Source organism: Stegodyphus dumicola, chromosome 7 (genome assembly GCF_044657685.1).
Source record: "Stegodyphus dumicola isolate Sdum_Otavi_A_Nest chromosome 7, ASM4465768v1".
Lineage (NCBI taxonomy): Eukaryota > Metazoa > Arthropoda > Arachnida > Araneae > Eresidae > Stegodyphus > Stegodyphus dumicola.
Window position 1 is genome coordinate 20,890,018 of NC_140774.1, and position 23,057 is coordinate 20,913,074.

A 23,057-nucleotide genomic window follows, 5' to 3' on the forward strand; every position below is an offset into this window, starting at 1 on the left:
GTCTATTCATCCTGACTCTTCTCTTGCATTACGTCTTGCTCTTACATTTTCATGCAAGCACAGCAGTAAACTAATTTTTGTCGGAGAAATTTTAAGTAAAATTGTGTTTTTGTGAAATAAATAAAGAAAGGCATAAATGTTGTTGCGTACAATTTTCTTTACGTATTTTTTTTTAAATTTTGAATGGCACTCTTTCATTATTTTTTCAAAATAATATTTGTGTTTTTGAGGAATACACGTTTTTTAAATAATCGCTTCACCGTGATCTTTTTTCATCGAAATAGCATTTATTGCTCTATACAATGCTATATACAGTGCATAGGGAAAGTATATAATAACTCTCATATTTCGTAATATGTCTAAAACGCTAGTTATTCTGTAGAATACATAGGGAAAGTATATAACAATTCTCATATTTCGTATTTTTCCTAAAAACGCCACTCATTCTGTAAAATGCCTAGCTGAAGTATATGACACAATTCTCAAATTTCATACTTTGTCTAAAAACACCAGTCATTCGGTAAATGCCGAAGTATTCTATAAAACGGTAACATATATGTTGTTTAAACGTACCTCCAGGGAAGTATTGCCAGGCTGTACCGATCAATGGTATGGAAGGTCTGGGTCCAGGTATGTCATCCAGTGTTAAGTAAGTACCGGTGGAGTCTGGGCTGAGCAGAGTTGTGGAATCTACTTTCTTGTCCTGGCTGACTGTACTTCCGAGGGAGAGAGATGTTCTCGTCGTCGCACTGTTGGCTACAAGGCGGGAAAAGGGACACGAAACTGCTTTCTTGAGGGCCATTCTCTTCGGAACCTCCGGGGAAGAAACAGAAATTACCTGAAAGAAAGGTTTAAATCAGGGATTTACAGCCTTTGAATTCCCAGATTTTTTAATCATAATACAAATAATTGCACAATAATAGCTTTAAAATGAAAATTGGATTAGGAACAAAAGTTTTGAAAAAATAGTTTATTAGATTTGCGTTTAATTACTTTTTGTATTCTTAAATTTACAAATATAAGCAAGTTTTGAACCTCAGACAAAAAAACAAATAAACTGACAGATTCTAAGTACGTGCACGGGAGTTCTATTTTAAAAAATGTGATAGCTGCATTTGGTCTTTTGATACAATTTTTTTTTTTAAATTTTGCATAAAATTGCTTGATTTAATTTTTAAATCACGTCATTCAAAAATATTCAACCTGTTTCTGTATTTCCATTCCAGTTTTGCGTTCTTCGTATTTTTTGGTGTATTTTCTTGTGTTCTCGCTTTTTAGTTTTTTATATTGCATTTGATGCATAAAAATATTGTATATTTAAAAAATATGTTAAATAGTTTTAGTGTATTATTCCTTTATTTTGTATGATTCCTTTCTCACTACATGATATAGCTTTGTATCAATAAGGAATTAATTATCAATTTTGTTAACAAATTTTTTAACGAACGGGATCATGATTATGTGGATCAGTTGCCACTGCATATTCGACTATTGGCCCCTTGATCGTTCCTGATTCCCATTCAAATTTATTCGATCCAGTTGGAAAATCCTAGCATAGATGCTTCACTCTTTCGCAGCGAAGTCGCCCGAAACGCCCGTGCATCCAGGTCGCCCGGACCGCTTGCGTTACTTTTCTACCTGATGCTTTCTCCCATGACGTTAGTGCACAGTTCTACCTGGTGCTTTACCCCACATGTAAGTATACGGATCATTGGTTTCAGGAGTTGTTAAATGGCATGCCAATGATTCTTTTGAAACAAATCAGCTCACATATTTGAATGCACGTTCCATGTCCTTTGTTTAGCGTCAACGTTTCCTGTCAGCTCGCAGCTGCAATGCTGTTCCAAAAGGAAACTGCACACAGTGGGTGAAACAGTTCAGAGATCCCCGAGAGAGAAGTAATCGCTTTACTTAAATAAGTTTTTGTTAACGCTGTAGTTTTCTACCTGGCATAGAGAAAGGAAATCATTTCTAAGAAAAATCTATATATGCATATGTTTCAGATGTTGAGAGGACGAGTTTTGGCCTCTGCCGATGCGAAAACGTTAAGGCGTGACAGAGAAAGATAATAATGAAAGGAGACAAATTTCAGACGTTTCTAAATTAGCAGTTCTCTATTATACAGATGAATTTAGGTGAACAACAGCGCAATTAACGTGGAATGATTTTAGCACGGAATTTCACTTCCCCTTACATCCGTTGCCGCTGGGGATGCCAGCTCTACAAAGGGATAAAAGACACTACAAAATATACTAATAATAATTTCTTTTTTATTGTTGTAAATTCTTAGAATACAATTTTAGAATTAATGTTTATGTGCACAAACAAATTAATATTTATGTGAATTAATGTTACAAATTAATGTTTATGTGAATTAATGTTTATGTGTGTGTAAAGCTTCGAAAATAAATGAAGAAAAGCTTTAGTTCAGTTATTTAGGTTATAAAGCATTTCTCCCGCCTTCCTAGCGTGCCTTCGTCGTGTAGTGGTTCTGCACGCTGGGCCGGTATTCCAGAAGTCCGTGGTTCGATTCCCGGTGAAGGCGATTGCTCATTTTTCATCTTGCCTGCTTCCAAAAAATCCTAATGTCTCTACAAGGTTATAATTTTATTACGTGTGTACCGGTTCGTAATGGATTAAATGCATATAGAACTTCGAAAAATTTATTCTTTCAAAAACAATTTACAGTTCTGGAATTCTTCATACAAAAGTATGCGTACGTACAGCTCTTCTCAGTCTGATAGAGCACAAAGAGTAGTCATCACTTCAGACTACTAAAAACGTTCAACACACGGCAGTAAGAAACGCCTCAACTGTGCGTAAGGTCGCACAGTGAACTCTTTATACTTCGAATACTCTGCGCTAAATTCTTAACTCAACTCTGAACTGAACTAAACTAATGCTCTCTCCGTTGTTATAGCTTTCCCCAGTCTGTCCAGAAATTTCCAGTACCTTCGGTACTTTGCTGAAAAGCATATACAGTTACAAAAGGATCGGACCAAAATGTCACCCACTTGACACCAAGTTTGGCGACTGCTAACGAAAAATCGTTAGCAAAATCGTCGATGACATTTTCCAGGTTTACTTCATATCTCCCGTTGTTTTTCAATAAAGAGTACACTATTGTTACGTGTGCGCAGATTCATAACGGATTGAATGCACACAGAACTGATGAGCATGATAAAATTTATTTCTCGAAAAGAAACACTTAGCAGTTCTCTGGAACATTTCACAAAATTATTCGTACAATTCTTCATAGTATGACACTATGAAGTAGTTACCGCTTCAAATTACTAAGAACGTTAAAGAAAACGTAATATAAAAAGAGCATCTAAAGAGCGAAGCTCGCATAGAGATCTCTCGGTACTCCGAACTAAACTTTAAACTAAAAACTGAGAATTGATTCTTTCTGCGGTCTTATATAGTTTCCCCCGACCGCTGAGAAATTTCCAGTACCTTCATTTTATCGAAACAGATGGAAGGCATAGACAGTTATAGTTACATAGGGACGGATACAGTTACAATTACACATGGAAGCACCAGTTCCAGTTATTCAAGGACCTGACTAAGATGTCGCCAAATGATCGCCAAGTTTGGGGACTTTTGCGATTATTCGCCGTATTTGGCGATAAAAATTAGTCTCCAAAACCAATGCCAGCTTTGCGGCGAGATAGCCTTTTACCTCAATGCTAAATTTACGTACCCCTGTAACCCTGTTCGTTCGGCAATGCTTTGCACTCTTGAGGTTTTCATGTTACACTTTACAAAATGTACTACAATTTACATAAATTTTACTTACATTATTTACATATATACAAAATTCCTAACACTATATTAACTCATTAAACAGAAACAGCCTCAAAGCACAGTGGTGTCTTCAGTTTTAATTTTAAAATGGATTTCAACTTTCTACATCACAGCGCAGCATTGACCCACAGATAGATCGTGGGTGACCTTCAACCAATAGGTCAAGCGTAACTGACCAAGAGCCTCAACGGGTGCTGGTGTTTTTTGGATTTAATAAAACTGATAATTAATTGTTTATTGGTATAAAGATGTCATGTAGTAAAGAAGAAATCATATAAAATAAATATAAGTGAAAAATACACAATTATTTAATATATTTTAAAATATATAAATTTTTTATGCAGGAAGTGCAACATAAAAGATAAACACAGAAAATACAACGAAGCAATTACAAAAAAGTCAAATTTCCTCAGAAGATAAATCGTCATGTACTCGTACAAGCCGTTTGTAGAGTTTAATAATATGTTAATCCATTAATCTGAAAAGACGCATTATTAGAACAGTCATTAGAATTCAATTTAAAAAGCTTTAATTCTAAAAAAAAAGGGTGTTTGGAACTTTTAAAATTAAAGTACGTTTTTAATTATTTTAAATTATATTTATTCTGATTTACGGTAGACGTAAGGAAATCTGCATCATCTTTTTATCATTTCAGCAAATTCTGAACGACTTTCTTTCAAATTAAAATATATAACTAATTATTTTTCATCTCTCGCCAAACTCTGCACCGTACTTCAAGAAAGGTGACGTTTCCGATTCAAATTACCTTAGTGAGTGTTGAGTTAGGGTCAGTTGCACGAATTAAGTCGTTCAGTGAATAAGTACGAGTTAAGAGTCCGTCTGACTGTGTGTCCGTGTGTAACTTTGTGACGAGTAACTTTCGTCAAACTTTCAAAAATTTCCATTTTCCATATTTAAGTTTCTACATTTATATAAAGAGTTGATTAGACCTTGAATAAAATTGGACAATCGGAAGTGGTACTTTACAAGAAGCACATAACAATCTTTAACCAACAACCGGAACGGGAATTTTATTTGAAGCACACAAACAGTTTTTATTGAAGAACTAGCTGGAAAGCCTGTCAGATGAGTGGTCTGCGGCCAAAGCATAACGAAAAATTTCTACATACAATGACGCCACATGCAATCGTGTGCTTTCTCCAGCGTCAGAATATAACCTTCATTCAGAAGCGAGCGACTATTCCATTTCAGCAGAGAGTCGGAGGAGAAGGAATGATTTGAAATTTTGCCATAACGTACGAAATTTTCAAGTTATGCTTAGTTTCACATTTCTAGTGTTTTACAGAGTTTCCGGCAAGATTTTTGAAAAGAAATATATTAAATTTGTCGAGATATTTCATATTTAAACGAAAACGAAAAAAAAAAAAAAAAAATCTACAATTTTTAAGAAAATTTTACAAAAAAGTCACTGTCAAAAACCAAAACAAAAAAATCTGATGTGTACACCACATGACTTCCTTGTATGGAATATTAAATTATACGCATTTTTCTTGCATTTCATTTAAACTTATTGGATTGAATTAAATCTACTTCGCCGACAGCGCATAAACCACAATAGAATAAATGCATTCTTTAAAATTCACTCTAGTATTTGTTTACCATAGCGACACTCTGGCCCTAGATTCACTTAACAGTATTATATTTCGTTCATATTATAACTCATAATGCACAAAATGTATATCATTTAAAGAATAGAATTATCTAATCGCTGCCACATGTTTTATTCAAATACTATAATAAAGCTAGAATGATGTATAAAAGAAATTAAGCAAACAAAACAAAAAAGAAACTGTTTTTCACAGACGCTTGAGTATTTCTCATTCAATTAATTCAGTTCTCACTTCGCGAGAAGGCAAAAATACATAAAAACGCAAAATATCTATATTAAAAATTACGAAGTCAATCTTAAACACTTATTTTCTCGAAAAAATTCCAGAAAGGATTAAGCATGATTTAATTGGCAATAATAAATGAAGGCGTTATCCTTGTTTTTGCGAAGCTAAGTTTCTCTAGATTGGCAACAAATCCACTAGTCTGCTGTTTCAAATGTAAACAATCAATGGCCGCCATAAAAAAAAAGGCTTAGCGGCACTTAAACAACTTAAAAATTGTTGATAATTCTAAAAATATTGCATACAGATTTACTAAAGGCATAAAATCCTTAACCGGAAGATAAAAACATCATAATTCAATCATTTTTAAAGCAAAAAATGTACAATTTACAAACATATAAGAGTAAAGAAACTGAGATCACTGAGCCGAGTAACAGAGTGGATATATATATATATAAATATATTTATATAGGCTTGGTGCGGCCGATTGCAACCAAAATACGAGGTGCACATCTACACGTTATAGCAGTCCTTTATACAAAATTTCAACGTTTTGAGGCTACTCGTTTTTGAGTTATGCGAGATACGTACGTACATACGTTCGTACAGACGCGACGAAAAATTCTCTTCAGAATTCATTTTAAAGCAGTTTTATAATTTTTTTGGAGGAAAAGTCTTTTATTCTGTGCTTACGTACAGATATCACGCAAAAACATCGTTAAATTGCATTCGATAGCGGTCAAAATGGATATTTTCGTTGAAATATGCTGCCTGAAACTTTTCGCGATTACAATACTTCCTTTTTTCTTTACCTCTGTTTAGAAGAGATGGATGGCAATTTCAAAATTCCTCCTCGCACGCGCTTTGACGCAGCACGCCGAACAGCAATAAAGTTCAGTGAAAAAACCAACTTGCAGGATACGAAAATTAGCGCTCTAAGAGATTTTAATATCTCGGCTGATTAAAGTCTTACGAAGATGTATATGGTTCAAATGGCTTCCCAAGAACTTTTGGAATCCAGAGGTACCGCTCTCGAAGCTCAACCCTTCGCCGTTCCGGAGCAGATGATGTTAAAATCTAGCAAAACAAATAGTAAACAGGCAGACGAGCACAGCTTTTAACAGTATAGACCAGTGGTTCCCTAACTTATGAAGTTTCTGAGCTACCATATCGTTTTTAAGTCCTATTGTGAGCTACTGCTCAAAGGAACTACCAACATTTAAAAAAAGTCTTACATTTGTTTATTGCCTATAAACCTACATCTCTAGTAAATATGAAATCAATTTATAGTTAAACTGTATATAACAAAAAGAAACTGAAATTGAACTGTTCATAATAAAGAAACTGAAGTGCAGTTAATAATAAATTGCAAATATTACAACAGATTTTTTTAATCAGACTTATGAACTTTAATGAGGGGGATGGAACTCTTTTGTCATCAACAACTTTTTAATGTTGGGAGCGTAGGTAGTGGCTGCCATTCGAATATATTTGTCCAAGTGTTCATCAAAGAGTCTGTTTCTGTACTTATTTTTAATAAATTCCATACTGGGAAAAGAAATCTCACACAGATATGTAGAGCTGAACATTACCTTCACTTTAGAAAAACCTGGACCAAAATTGTGCATTTTTCTTTAGGAACAGGAGGTCAAATATTTTCAGAGCTTAAAGAAAGCGCTTTGGCAGATAAATCATTTTGAAAATCAATCGGTTCTATCTCCATCTGCTGCATTGTCTTCTTGAAAATCAAAATACTCCATAACACAAGCACAGAACTCTTCAGCATTAACCTCTATAAAAGGCGATTTGACAAACTGTGCAACAACTAAAATCTGTTTGAAATCTTGGAAGCATTTGTTGAATTCTGTTCTCAAATCAGAATAATTTCAGCGTATTTTTTACTGTTGTTGGCGTTGTCTTGTCAAGGGTTTGTTTCAAACAGATAAAATGTTTGTATTTAACTTGGATAATATTTTTGCCCACAAAACTTGGATAATATTTTTTCAGTTTTTTGAGAATGAAGCAACATCTGAAATTGTTCAAGAAATATTTTTACTTTGAAGTTGCAAGTTCAGGATATTTAACTTTTCGTGATATCTGCGAAAAAAGCAAAATCCTGCAGCCAAACCGGATTTCGTTCATTAAAAAAATTCTACTAGACAAGAAGCAACTTTTGAAAATGTATTCTAACCAACGAACTTCTGTATGAAGCACTCGATCACCAAACTGGTAATCTACGTCAGTAATAGCGCGTTCTGTTAACGGTATAATCTTTACGAGCTTCCTTCTTGTTTCGAAATTATAAAACCCCATTCTTACAAAGACGGCCAACTGAACTGTATCAACTATATCACTCGACTCGTCAAACTGTAGAGAGAAACGGTTGGCAATGATCGAAGTCAGTTTTAAGTTGTGAGGTAACGACAGAACTCATAACCTCAACCCTTCGCATTTTACTTGCAGAAAGCTGTACAGATTTAATAGCAGAAATGATCTCTGTTTTATTTTTGAAACTAGTATCAAATAATGCATCTACAGCTTCTAAAAAACCAATTCTGATTATTTCACTGGTTTCGTATGGTTTCTTATCCAGTGCAATAATACTCGTATTAGAAACTCTGAATGACGCCTCAGTTGTTGCTTTATTCTTGTTTAATGGTTTTTAAAAACTAATTGTTGAGCATTAAGTTTAGATTTTAGCTGCCTTACCTTTTCTTTCCTTAGAGCAGAATTCAGCGGGAAATTCTTTTCAATCCCTGCTTGAAAACTTTTGAAGTTCGCCGTTTCCGTTCGTCCCGACTGATACGCTTGACTAGTACAGTAAACATACACATTTCTCCTTTACTCGGGTAAATGGGTAATTGGTTTTCCAATTCCGAATGAAAGTGCTAAGTGGTTTGCTTTTTGCCTGCATTAGTACAGACCTAACTAAAATGCGTAAATAAAACTATCCAAGATACTAAATGTCCAAAATACTCGCACAGGCGAAAAACACAATGTGCACAACCTCATGCGTATACAATTAACTAGAAGATGAGACTGACAGTGGTAGTAGCGCGAGAGAAACTAGCATTTGTTGTCGTCAGCGCCTCTTATCGTCAGCATCAGCTCAGCGGAGGATTCAAAGGTTAGCCAACCGGAGCGTTAACGCGATCTACCGAAAATGTCTCCGCGTACTACTAGTAGCTCGCGATCGATGGTTTAGCGATTCACTGGTACAGACTAAATATAATCCAAAACTTTTAAGTTTTAAAACCTAAAACTTTTGTATTAATTGGAATAAAATATTAGATTTTGGTTAAAATTGGTAAACCGGAAGTATTACTTCAGCTGAAGGTATGAACGGATTTTCATCATGAAAAAAATGTATTAAGATAATCGAAACTTCTCAGATTTAGTATTTAAAATAAGTTGGTGATTGAAAACATCCTATTACATTTATAATAAGCATATAAGCATTATATGTATTCTTCTAATGATACTAACTGCAATGAAAATAAGCTCCTTATGAAGACGAGCTGTAATTATGAAGTAATTAAATGATCTATCTCAATTTTGAGTTCGTTTCATTTTTGTGTCAAATCACTTGTAGAGAGAGATATTAGGTATTTTTGAAACATGAGTCATGAAAAATGTGCAATGCCCTCGCCAGGACTCGGACCTTTCGAATAGGTCCGAGCGTGCTGACCATTACACTACGAAGGCATGCTAAGAAGGCGAGAAGAAATACTTTATACACTTTACAAACGATAGGATGCTGCAACAAAGTGTTGTCGTTATGTATTTTTTTAAAGAAATAATATAGCAAGAATAAATAATATACTGAATATAAAAAGAAAAACATGGCAATAATTAACACTGTTTTGAGAATTCTAAAAACATGCCATTTTTTTTAATTTTGTGGTTTAACAACCAGAAAATTTAAAAAAGTAATTGATTTGTGAATCGGAAACATTCAATGACTTATTTGAACGCATTTCCTCAAAGTTCATTACACATTTTAAATTTCATTACATTTTCCAAGTGAGAAAGAAGAATTTGAGAATAAATAGCGATAACCTTGTCGCTTTCTCTCATTTATGAAAATTTTCTTCGACGGATAAATAAAAATGCATATGTTTGCATGTAAATAACTATAAATGTTTTTGTATCTTAATACTGCTTGCCATATACAATTCCACAGCAAACTTACAAAAATTTCAAAAGCATCATGGCGATACACGTTTAGAATTCCCAAACCAGCGTTAAGTGTCGGCATACATTTTTTCTGTTTTTCAGTTTATCGTATCATTGCACAGTTTTTTTACTAAGATGGCTCTATAAAACTTTTCCGTCTTTTGGTTATTAACGTTTTGTGAGTTTACTTTATTTATCACTTACCTTATTCTTTGCACTTACGCTAGCAGCAAAATCACAAAATATTTAAAAACAGCATATCTTTAGAATTTCTAACAGACAGTTTCGCGCGCTGAAGATAATTTTTTTTTTCCGAATAGTGTTGCCTCTGCTGACTTTGAAATCGTTGAGTTTGTTAAGGAAAAATTCATTAAAGTTTTCCAAAATATGAAATAATCAATAAAACAAATTCCAAATTCAGGCTTCCAGGTTCCCATGCTTGGGTGGAGGAATATGTTATTCAAAATTTCATCGCTCTAGGTTTTATCACAATGTGAGAAACATGTATACATTCATGCAAATTTTCCCTTATTTAATTTCTTTAAATATAATACACGGCGATATTATTTGTTGGCAACAATTTGAAAAGTATACGTCGTTTGTAGTGATTCGATACAAAATGCCATTCTGAGATTAATATCCCATTTGGGACTAACGTCCCTTTTGGGCTAATAATTTTAAAATCTTGGAATACAGTTGTTCTTCAAAAATAAATTTAGATTTTTAATTTATTTCCATGTATATCATTTTAAAATTGTTTGTAATTATTTATGTATCAAGAGAAGTAGGATATCCAGGGACCGCTCCGGGCGGCGTTAAGTTTTAGTCAAGTTCCACTGTAATATAGCCACTCTTAACATTCTTATGATGCAAGAAAGGGAAAATAAAACAATTCCTCCTCGCTCAATCCTTTTTACAACCCCCCTCCCGTCCTGCATAAAACAAGCTTGTTAATGAATTTTCTTCCAAGGTCCTTGAACTTGATAAGAAGATCGCGAAAATGGAACTCGAGATCAGGCGGCGGCACAACAAGCGGCGCAGGTGGCTTTTGGGACAAAAACACGCGTGGGAAATAACAGACGAAAAGCATTCACTCACCTTTCCTTCGATGCTTTGCACCTTGGAGTATGATTTGTCTGCTGAACCCTGACCCTCCGAGTGGAAGTCACAAGGGGAAAGCCGAAAAATACTTAATGTTCTCCAACCCTCGGCCGACTAGGACCATATGTTGCTTTGGAAACTGGTCAAACGACGTCATATCCTTTCCTTCTTGTCTATTGGTTTATGGAAAAGTTCTTTGACTCCGGAATAGATATTCCTTTGCCGATGCTTGTTCCGTAGATAGTGAAATTCTACCTTTCGCTTAAAAAATTTTTTATATAGGCTGATATAGTGAGTCAAAAATGTATTGGGGTAGAACAAGCTTTCAGATATTTTTTTTGAAATAATACTTAAATATTTAATTTAAACGAAATGCTGTTATTATGTGCCATATCCTAGAGCTAAACGAAATCGAAAAACCTTAAAATTAATTACAAATAAAGTTAAATATTAAAATTTGCGCCTTTCTTGTAAAAACGAGAAGGTAATGATGAAAAAAATATTGGGGCACACAAAAATGTTAGAACCATAATTCTACAAAAAATTTCTATGATAATTTATTGGGCTTCCTAACCTTTTCATGAATTCACCGAGTTTTCTAAGCTTGAGATTTAATTTGATCTTTTTCTAATTTTGTCGTGAGGTTTTCTTCAAGCACATTTCTTTTGGAAATTCTGACTTTATCAGTGCTGTCGTGCAAAGGATTCCATATATACTCAATAGACTGGAACTATATATACTCAACAGAAGTTTGGAATAAACGCAAACATTCTTATTACATAGAGTGCATTACATAAAGTGCAGAGAAGGGATTTTCAAACATGCACCCCTTTCACCACTGTTAGAAGTTCATGCTCACCATTTCTTTCAAAAACTCGAAAAATTTTATTTTTAGATTAAGATTATTTTTAACAAGATTATTTTGAAATTTATATTTAGATATTTTTTTTAGTTTAATATTCTTTTAGATTATTTTTAACAGGTTTTATTAATTAAGCAACAAAAGTACAGAAAATGTAGATAAATACCAAAACTTCACAAACTAAAACTAATTATTTAACAGCTAAATGAAAGGTCCCCGAATTCCGCCCAGCGCTTTCCCCCCCCCTGGGCGGAATTCGCTCTTAGTTGAGAAACCTTGATTGAGAGCAGGGTTTCTTAAAACTTTTTTTTCAGTCGCGACCCATTTCTATCACAGATTGTTTCGTGACCCCCAGGACCCCATAAATTTTACAAAAATTTTGTGGGACCCCGTAAGTATTGTGCAAATGCGACACACGCATGAGTGAAACTGTCGATTTTTTCACTTGTAATTTAATATATTATTGCAGTTTTAGGTCATTAACTTTAATTTCTAATTTTAAGACACAGAACAACGCGCAAATTTTAAATAAGTAACAGAAAAAATAACAGCGTCACGTCGAAAGCAAGGAACATAAACGTTTATGTTATAAAAAAAATGCGTCGAAACGTTTTCGTTTTTTTTTCCTTTGTCTGTATTGTCTTATCTTTATCTATTTTCAGATGCATCGTGTAAAAATATTTGGTAATTGTAAAATTATTAAATATTCCTTAAAATATAAGGAATATCAAAACTAAAATTTTTGGCCCCTCTTACACCGGGGCAAACAGGAACTTGTTATCTGAGTAATCTATTGTATCTTTTTCATTGTGTTGGTTCAGGATTGCAACGTTTCAGTCAGCGCACTTTTCTTTCCGAGATAAGAGATCTTATGTTCTCTTTCAACGTGTCTGGAGGTTTGCTTGATACGTAAAGTTTGAGTCTGTCATTCATAATACAGCGCTTTTCTCAGCTTACATGGACGCGGTAAAGAGTTACTTTGTTTCTTTTGTTTGGGTGGAGGTGTTGCTGAAGGCTGCTACTTAGGTTACTATACAACGTTTTGAAAAAGTCTGATGCAGAATAGATCTCAGTTTTTGCCTAAATTGGGGGGTTGTTTTGAACACTTTGTTGATTTGTGATATGTTATTTAGTGTTCTAGTAACGTGCTTCAGTCCAGCTTTGATTGATTTCTTTGACTAGTTGAATTTTTTTTTTTGTGGACTTAAGGGTTTTTTAGAATTACTGAAATTTTTTTGTCTTAATAAGGGGACTTAAATATGGTGTTGTTACTCACTAGTGTTTATCTTGAAGTTTGAATTTTTTTTTAGTGACACTTCACTCTTGCTGGTTGATTTTTTTTTGGCTTGATTTGAATTACAGTGAAATATTTTTTGACTTGATATGGTTTAACATAATGACTATTTGTGTATTTGTTTAGGTATTGCAGTTTAATTTTTTTTTAAGTATCGCTGATCTCATTGCTCATTTGAATTATGTACGAAATTTTTACAGTTTAATTGTATTTTCATTTTATGTCTATATGTGTATCTTGGTAGTATCTGTTTGTAATTATTGGCCAAACGTCATTTTGTATATACATTAGGTTGTATTATTACTATTATTTTTGTGTGTTTTGGATAAAATTCTAATTGGTATTTGCACAGCGTATTCGTTATGTTCATTCTCGGAATTGATTTTGGTTGGACTGAATTTTTGGACAATCACGTTTTCCTTCTTTCTGATCTTTGTGTGGGGTATTTTCGGCTGGTTCCGAGGTTCCTTGTGTTGTAACGTTCTTTTCTTTTCTAATGCTTGGCCCTGATCAGGCCGCTTCTGTTCTTAGACGTGACTGTTTGGGATTCAATCTTAGAAGTTATTCAATTTCGTAGTACTTAGGGGTCTTTACTCCTTATTTGAATACGTTCATGTGACATATTTTATTTGGAATTGTTTGAATTATTAGTGTGTTTATTTTCTCAGGAATGTATTTTATGTATCTGCGGCGCGTTAATTATCTTATTGATTGATCTTAGACATATTTTGTTTGTGATTAGCGCCTTATTTTTATTTTTATTTTTGTATGTGTTCTGAGTATTTCTAGGTTTAATTAAGTGATTTAATTGATGTTTTTGATTAATTATTTTTGATGATCTTCCTTGAGTATTTTAATTAGTAATTGCTTTGATTAATCTTGTTGTTTTACTTGCACATTTTGGACTTTACATTTAATGTGTCAGTAACGTCACTATACCAAGGAGTCGTATGAAATATTGTTACATCATGTTATCCTTTAGCCTTATTGCACAGTATGAGTCATGGTATTTCAAGAAGTGTCTGTCTGCTAAATTTTGGTAAACCAAAATTTAATTCCTTAGGGGAAAGGAATCTTATGTAGAGAAATTACCGGATAGCGTTATAAAAATTAGGTGAATGATTTTATGATTTATGGAAATTTAAATTTTATTTTGATTCTGAATTATTTAATTTAAGGCTTTAATTTTGGGGAGAAACAGATGCTTCGGGAAATATTATTTAGTATAAATGAATATTATTTATTTTCTTTTATTTGCAAATCTTGTACAAACTTTTATTCATTGTGAAAGAAGCAGGGAAAGGGAGGCAATTTTCGCCAAGTCATGATTTCGCGCGCTTTAGAATGTTCGAGAAAGAATTTTCATTGTTAGTTGACCTTAAGAGAGGAAAGTACGTGACGGAAAGGTCAAAGGTTGCTACTTGTCTTTCAATGCAAGTCATTCAGGTTTTTGGCGATTGAGGGTCCGGTTGTTGGCTAAGTGAAGAAGGGCGCGCATGCGCGATCACCCTTATTTCCGCATTCTGGAGTTGAAAACGAAGATTTTGCCATAATTAAGGGGGCGATAAGTGAAGCCATAGTGGGAGCCCGTTTTGTGAAGGAGACGAAGGAAATTCGAGTTGGATACACACTTACTTTGGGCTGACTCTCGGACTGACTCGCTGATTTTTGGGCTTGCTGGACAAAATGTAAGTGACTCCGAGAGGTGTTTTCCGGCGGGGAGCGGCAAATATGCTCCCCGGCCGCGTTTTGGTTAAGAGGCGAGACACACTTACTCTGGACTCGCTGAGGCACTCACTGCTTGGATTCCCTGACTTTCGGGCTTGACGGACTTGTTGACGGAGACTGAGAAAAAACTTGTGGGTGTTGCGAAGGAGAAAGGAAAAGATTTAGTCGGCATCGAGCTGTGCTTCCGGCGGGGAGCGGCAATTATGCTCCCCGGCCGCGGGTTTTCTCAAAAATGCGAAGAAAAAAAAACTGTTGAGCGAATAACAAAAAAATTAACAGAGACTTGGGTCTCTATCTGTATCGGCAAAAGTCAGGACGATGTCCTCTGAACTCCGACTTGAAAACAGAAAGAATTATGTCACCTTAGTCAACTAGAAGCCTGCGTTTAGCCGTTCTCTAAAATGCCTAGCTTAATTGTCTACGTTTTCCTTGGTGGAGCTGAGAGTCTAGACAGACAGCCGTGCGGTGTAAGCTGTTCTCTTGCTTCCAGTGGGAATACTTTTCTTCTATGGAAACCAGTAGCAGGCGTAAGATTTGACGGTATAGCTGATGTAATTTATTGTCGTGCCGTTCGAGTCTCTGTCTTGCGGATTTGCCAAGTGACGTAAGGATAGAGCTAAGATATGAGCTCTCCTCCACTTCAAGATGTCCACTCAAGATAAGTATTATTTTTTTTTTGGTGTGTTGGAACTTTAGGCAAGTTTTTTCAAAAACGTCCTTAGCAGTAAAAACAACGTCGAATCTAAAATTTAACTCTCAGGCCATAAATTGTTTCCCTTCCCTTTCTTTTAAATCACCAGACAAACCTTAAGTTTTTTTTTATGAATTTAAATGAGCAGACTCTCAGATGAGGTTAAGATTTTTCTTATTGTGTTGTAATTGAATAAACTGATATTTAATCTGGAACCTCTTACAGTATGTTTTCTTTATATATTTAATATGAACTTTTCCTTTATATATGTGTATATGTTTTTTTTGTGTTTATTCGATCCTCTCACGTGAAGTAAAATATAACACTGGTGCCGTGACCTCTGCTTAGTGGGGGATCGGATCGAGAATTGAATTTGGATTTTGAATTTACCTATTTTGTGTAATTTACTTTTTAAGGAAGGAGTTAAATTTTATGTGCTAGGATTAATTAGAGTTTTTGATTTGTGTTTGCTTATTTGTTAATACGAGAGTGATAAAGTTTGAAAATGTGTGTGAATTTCAAAAATTTTGGACTTTAACGTTAGGCAAACAGAATTGAACTTTAAAATTAGGGAAAATATATATTTTAATGTAGCAGAATAAGTACTGTACATTCTTACTGTTGAAAATCCTTGAGTGTTTTCTAGATGTGCATTTTTGATTTTCGACGTACTGATTTATGATACAAGATGGAAAATGAATTATTTCACGATAATCCTATGCTATTTGTATATCCTTGTAACAAGTTTCGAGTGCTTGTCTTTAAAAACTGGACTCATTTTTTAAGCACTTCTAAGAGAAAGAGATTAAAGACTAATTATTTTACTGAATGAGACAAGCCATAGCTATGCGTAGCTAGAAATTTTTTTTGTGTGTGTTTTTGCTACTTATTTAACCTAGAATCTTGTGAAATGTGTAATTGTGAGGGGTAACGTTAGAGAAATTTTGATTTTTTTGACTTAATTGAATAATATTTTGTGAAATGTATGTAATGTTTTCATGATTCTCTAGCGTAGTATATTATTGCTTTTTGATTTACAATGTTTTGTCATGATTCCAGTATATTGTGTAATGTGTTAGAAAATTTAATTTAGTATTGAGCAATGAATTTTATAAGTTCTGAAGGCATAATAATACAAATGAATGAGTTAAAAACAAAATTGAAGATTGTTTTTCAATTGCAAAATTCTGTTTTAAAATTAACATGGGTTAGATTTGGATTTTTGCCTGAGATCAGCAATAGTGATGTTTGCATATTTAATTTTTTTTTTGGATTGAATTCTTCAGCTTGAGTGAAGTTCTAATTAGTTTAATGAGTCAGAGTAATTGAGATTAGTTATCTTCTGAGTTTTAAGTTTGTGAAGAGTTGTCATGTGAGAATTGTTTAAACAGTAGAAATTGAGTTAGTCTTGTGAATTGTAGAAAGTGAAGTTTAATGAGAATTTTGTGACAACGGGAATTTGTTTTGTGAAAATTTTTGAAATAAGTTTGAGAAGATTAGTTACTTTTGCTCTGTACTCATGTGTGGGAATTTTCTGTTGATTACAAGTAGTTTGTCTTGAATTTGCTAGTGAATCGTAATAGATTTGATTTGAGTTATTGAATTTTCTTTCTTGGTTGGACTTGTTGCTGAATTTGGGGTTAATTCTTGTTTTGGCTTAAGTTTTGTATTTGAATTGGTAGTATCAAGATAGTTGTATCAAGTTTTTGTTTTGTTTGGTGGTTTCTGCCAAGGTCCGTAAAATGTAAGTTCTCTGATGTTTAGTTTCTGTGGAAGAATTGAGATTTCTGTGGTCATAGGAAAATAGTAGAATTTGAGTTATGGATTTCATTTGTGTGATTTTTAGGGATTTTTGAGTTACGAGTTATGAGTATTTTTTTTTAGTTTAGCACTTTTGAGAACTTTGCATTTGTTGCTTGCAGTTAGGTCTTGCGTGAAGTTGTAATGTCCTGAAAGCTCGTTTTCTTGTAAATACTTGCACTTCATGGTGGCACTTGACCTCTTACACCGGGGCAAACAGGAACTTGTTATCTGAGAAATCTATTGTTGTATCTTTTTCATTGTGTTGGTTCAGGATTGCAACGTTTCAGTCAGCGCACTTTTCTTTCCGAGATAAGAGATCTTATGTTCTCTTTCAACGTGTCTGGAGGTTTGCTTGATACGTAAAGTTTGAGTCTGTCATTCATAATAATACAGCGCTTTTCTCAGCTTACATGGACGCGGTAAAGAGTTACTTTGTTTCTTTTGTTTGGGTGGAGGTGTTGCTGAAGGCTGCTACTTAGGTTACTATACAACGTTTTGAAAAAGTCTGATGCAGAATAGATCTCAGTTTTTGCCTAAATTGGGGGGTTGTTTTGAACACTTTGTTGATTTGTGATATGTTATTTAGTGTTCTAGTAACGTGCTTCAGTCCAGCTTTGATTGATTTCTTTGACTAGTTGAAATTTTTTTTTTTTGTGGACTTAAGGGTTTTTTAGAATTACTGAAATTTTTGTTGTCTTAATAAGGGGACTTAAATATGGTGTTGTTACTCACTAGTGTTTATCTCTTGAAGTTTGAATTTTTTTTTAGTGACACTTCACTCTTGCTGGTTGATTTTTTTTTTGGCTTGATTTGAATTACAGTGAAATATTTTTTGACTTGATATGGTTTAACATAATGACTATTTGTGTATTTGTTTAGGTATTGCAGTTTAATTTTTTTTTAAGTATCGCTGATCTCATTGCTCATTTGAATTATGTACGAAATTTTTACAGTTTAATTGTATTTTCATTTTATGTCTATATGTGTATCTTGGTAGTATCTGTTTGTAATTATTGGCCAAACGTCATTTTGTATATACATTAGGTTGTATTATTACTATTATTTTTGTGTGTTTTGGATAAAATTCTAATTGGTATTTGCACAGCGTATTCGTTATGTTCATTCTCGGAATTGATTTTGGTTGGACTGAATTTTTGGACAATCACGTTTTCCTTCTTTCTGATCTTTGTGTGGGGTATTTTCGGCTGGTTCCGAGGTTCCTTGTGTTGTAACGTTCTTTTCTTTTCTAATGCTTGGCCCTGATCAGGCCGCTTCTGTTCTTAGACGTGACTGTTTGGGATTCAATCTTAGAAGTTATTCAATTTCGTAGTACTTAGGGGTCTTTACTCCTTATTTGAATACGTTCATGTGACATATTTTATTTGGAATTGTTTGAATTATTAGTGTGTTTATTTTCTCAGGAATGTATTTTATGTATCTGCGGCGCGTTAATTATCTTATTGATTGATCTTAGACATATTTTGTTTGTGATTAGCGCCTTATTTTTATTTTTATTTTTGTATGTGTTCTGAGTATTTCTAGGTTTAATTAAGTGATTTAATTGATGTTTTTGATTAATTATTTTTGATGATCTTCCTTGAGTATTTTAATTAGTAATTGCTTTGATTAATCTTGTTGTTTTACTTGCACATTTTGGACTTTACATTTAATGTGTCAGTAACGTCACTATACCAAGGAGTCGTATGAAATATTGTTACATCATGTTATCCTTTAGCCTTATTGCACAGTATGAGTCATGGTATTTCAAGAAGTGTCTGTCTGCTAAATTTTGGTAAACCAAAATTTAATTCCTTAGGGGAAAGGAATCTTATGTAGAGAAATTACCGGATAGCGTTATAAAAATTAGGTGAATGATTTTATGATTTATGGAAATTTAAATTTTATTTTGATTCTGAATTATTTAATTTAAGGCTTTAATTTTGGGGAGAAACAGATGCTTCGGGAAATATTATTTAGTATAAATGAATATTATTTATTTTCTTTTATTTGCAAATCTTGTACAAACTTTTATTCATTGTGAAAGAAGCAGGGAAAGGGAGGCAATTTTCGCCAAGTCATGATTTCGCGCGCTTTAGAATGTTCGAGAAAGAATTTTCATTGTTAGTTGACCTTAAGAGAGGAAAGTACGTGACGGAAAGGTCAAAGGTTGCTACTTGTCTTTCAATGCAAGTCATTCAGGTTTTTGGCGATTGAGGGTCCGGTTGTTGGCTAAGTGAAGAAGGGCGCGCATGCGCGATCACCCTTATTTCCGCATTCTGGAGTTGAAAACGAAGATTTTGCCATAATTAAGGGGGCGATAAGTGAAGCCATAGTGGGAGCCCGTTTTGTGAAGGAGACGAAGGAAATTCGAGTTGGATACACACTTACTTTGGGCTGACTCTCGGACTGACTCGCTGATTTTTGGGCTTGCTGGACAAAATGTAAGTGACTCCGAGAGGTGTTTTCCGGCGGGGAGCGGCAAATATGCTCCCCGGCCGCGTTTTGGTTAAGAGGCGAGACACACTTACTCTGGACTCGCTGAGGCACTCACTGCTTGGATTCCCTGACTTTCGGGCTTGACGGACTTGTTGACGGAGACTGAGAAAAAACTTGTGGGTGTTGCGAAGGAGAAAGGAAAAGATTTAGTCGGCATCGAGCTGTGCTTCCGGCGGGGAGCGGCAATTATGCTCCCCGGCCGCGGGTTTTCTCAAAAATGCGAAGAAAAAAAAACTGTTGAGCGAATAACAAAAAAATTAACAGAGACTTGGGTCTCTATCTGTATCGGCAAAAGTCAGGACGATGTCCTCTGAACTCCGACTTGAAAACAGAAAGAATTATGTCACCTTAGTCAACTGGAAGCCTGCGTTTAGCCGTTCTCTAAAATGCCTAGCTTAATTGTCTACGTTTTCCTTGGTGGAGCTGAGAGTCTAGACAGACAGCCGTGCGGTGTAAGCTGTTCTCTTGCTTCCAGTGGGAATACTTTTCTTCTATGGAAACCAGTAGCAGGCGTAAGATTTGACGGTATAGCTGATGTAATTTATTGTCGTGCCGTTCGAGTCTCTGTCTTGCGGATTTGCCAAGTGACGTAAGGATAGAGCTAAGATATGAGCTCTCCTCCACTTCAAGATGTCCACTCAAGATAAGTATTATTTTTTTTTTTGGTGTGTTGGAACTTTTTTCAAAAACGTCCTTAGCAGTAAAAACAACGTCGAATCTAAAATTTAACTCTCAGGCCATAAATTGTTTCCCTTCCCTTTCTTTTAAATCACCAGACAAACCTTAAGTTTTTTTTATGAATTTAAATGAGCAGACTCTCAGATGAGGTTAAGATTTTTCTTATTGTGTTGTAATTGAATAAACTGATATTTAATCTGGAACCTCTTACAGTATGTTTTCTTTATATATTTAATATGAACTTTTCCTTTATATCTTGTATATGTTTTATGTTTTCGATCCTCTCACGGCGCGGTCCCGGAATGCATTTTTTTCACAACGCAAAAATGCAGTACACGTTTCACTATACGATCACTCCCTTTAACGGCAAGTAGTTTCATATTTAACATTTAACAATATAGGAATTTCAGATATAACATGGTACCTAGAAGTAAAGCTATTTAATCCTCTCACGAAACTTTTAATATAACAATACCCACGTGACAAGTCTAATGGCGAAAAAAGCGAAACGCCGCAGATAAACAGCTGTCAAGAGATTCCACTTGTAACGTGGACTTCAGCAGGCGGAACACGCTGTGATTCTATAATCTGAAACCTTCCTTTAACAACCATCTCTTTCTACCTCATTTGAATACGCGCGAACTAGAATTTAGCATTCTGGCAGGAAAACGGAAAGGCAGTAAAGATAATTAAATAAAATAACTGGATAGTAAAACTAAATAAATCCTTATAAAATGTCAAACTCTTTAGAATAACGGCCCAGTTTTCTATAAACTATGTCAAAGGTATTCTATGAATTCCCATAAAATTTTGGATGTAGTTTCTTTGAAGTTATTATGCATAAAGACGCTGTAGAAGTGTGCGTAAATATTTTGGCGAGATTTGTTTAGGAATTCTATAAAAACTTGTACAGAGTTTCAAAATGTATCACGTACAGAGTCTTACAAAATATGCATAGAATCAACTAATACAATTCTATTGAAAATATGAGGTCCATTTTATAGACAACTGATTCATTATTCTAAAGATTTCTGTACGAGTTTCCTTGCTTTAATGTTCTATAAAAGGAACTATGGAAGCTATTGAGTAATAAAAGCATTATAAAATCAACAAAACTGTTTTATGGCGCATTTCGACTACACGCGAAAGGGCTGTCTGAATGGTTGGTTTTCGCGAGTTTTTCCATCTGTAAAATGAATATAAGCCAGTTACCGTTGGAAGTTTTCCATGAAGGCATCAGTTCCCTTAGACAAATACTTCTCGAAAAACCCGATAGGAATTCCCATAGAATTCTATACGTAATCTTCTATAGAAATGCTTTTATATAAAATTCCATAGATTTCTTAAAAAGCTTTCACAGACCAAGCAACATTCTGAAATGTTACTTTTCAAAATCATACACAAATTTTACAAAATATTTATAGAAGTCAGCAAAGTTTTCAAACTGAAATCGAAGCAGTACTATATGGGATATAGAAAAGCAAAAATAAATACATTTTAATCGTGTACTGAATAATTCCTGAATGGAAATTTTTGCCTTTTTACTTCTTTGTACGAACTAAGGGAAGTCTAATCGCAAACAATTTCTGGTATCATTATTTCAACAAAAAATATTCATTTTGACCGCATTCGAATCCATTTAGATGATTTTTTTGCGTGACATCTGTACGTACGGGCAGAATAAAATACTATTTCTCCAAAACGGATTGTGGAATCGATTTAAAATGGATTTAGAAGGGATTATTTCGTGACGTCTGTATATACGTATGACGTAAGTATCTCGCATAACTCAAAAATGATTAGCCGCAGAGAGTTAAAATTTTGTATATGCGATTGCCAGAACATCTAGTTGTGCGCCGCCCTTTTTCGTTACAATAGCAGGCACCAAAAGTATATACATATTTATTCCTCCCATTACCCTGCTTGGAGAGCTCATTATTTTTTTTCTTATATATATGTAAATTGTGCATTTCTTTGCTTTAAAAATGGCTGAATTTTGTTCTTATGTTCCGGTTAAAGTTAACCTGTATACAATAGTTGTAGAATTATCAACAACCTAAAAGTATGAGGGGCGCCTTCGCCTGACGTGTCCACCATTTTTTTACATTTGAAACTATGGTAAATTAAGTCAGTTGGTGCACTAATCAGTTTTTCTTTTTTTTTGTCCAGTGGGATTAAAAGTTAAATTTAAATTTTTGGCATCGAAAATTTTGTCTTTCGTCCCGTTGACCAAATTGCTTGTTTTTCGTAGAAATTCTAAGTTTAATTGCAAAAATTGTTTCTCGGACTGTTTTTAGCTGTATATTTTACTTTAGGTTTTTCTATATTTTACAATTTTCAGTGAAGAATGAAAAGAATACATGCATACGTGCAAACATATCTGTTCTAAAAAAAGAATCTCTTCTGAATCCGTTTTGGGAAAAAAAAAAAAAAAAAGAGTCTTTTGTCTTGTCCGTAGGTGCCGACGTCACCCAAAAACATTGTTCAAATGGATTCAAGATGGGGCCAAAATGGAAATTTTCTTTGAAATATGATATCCGAAAGTACTTCTTTTACTTGTTACCAGGA

At 34.2% G+C, this 23,057-nt stretch overlaps 1 protein-coding gene across 3 annotated transcripts in view; it reads right to left on the minus strand.

Annotated features, from left to right (window-relative positions):
• Positions 1-23,057, minus strand: part of LOC118190615 (ecdysone 20-monooxygenase-like) — a 158,354-nt gene that overhangs the window by 63,033 nt on the left and 72,264 nt on the right. For all 3 annotated transcript variants that reach the window (XR_015041951.1, XM_085819952.1, XM_085819954.1), the window contains exon 2: positions 574-838. Coding sequence is in view for 2 of the 3 variants with exons in the window: in XM_085819952.1 (XP_085676078.1) it covers positions 574-802 (229 nt within the window). In the remaining variant the exon portion in view is untranslated. The remainder of the gene's footprint in view (positions 1-573; positions 839-23,057) is intronic.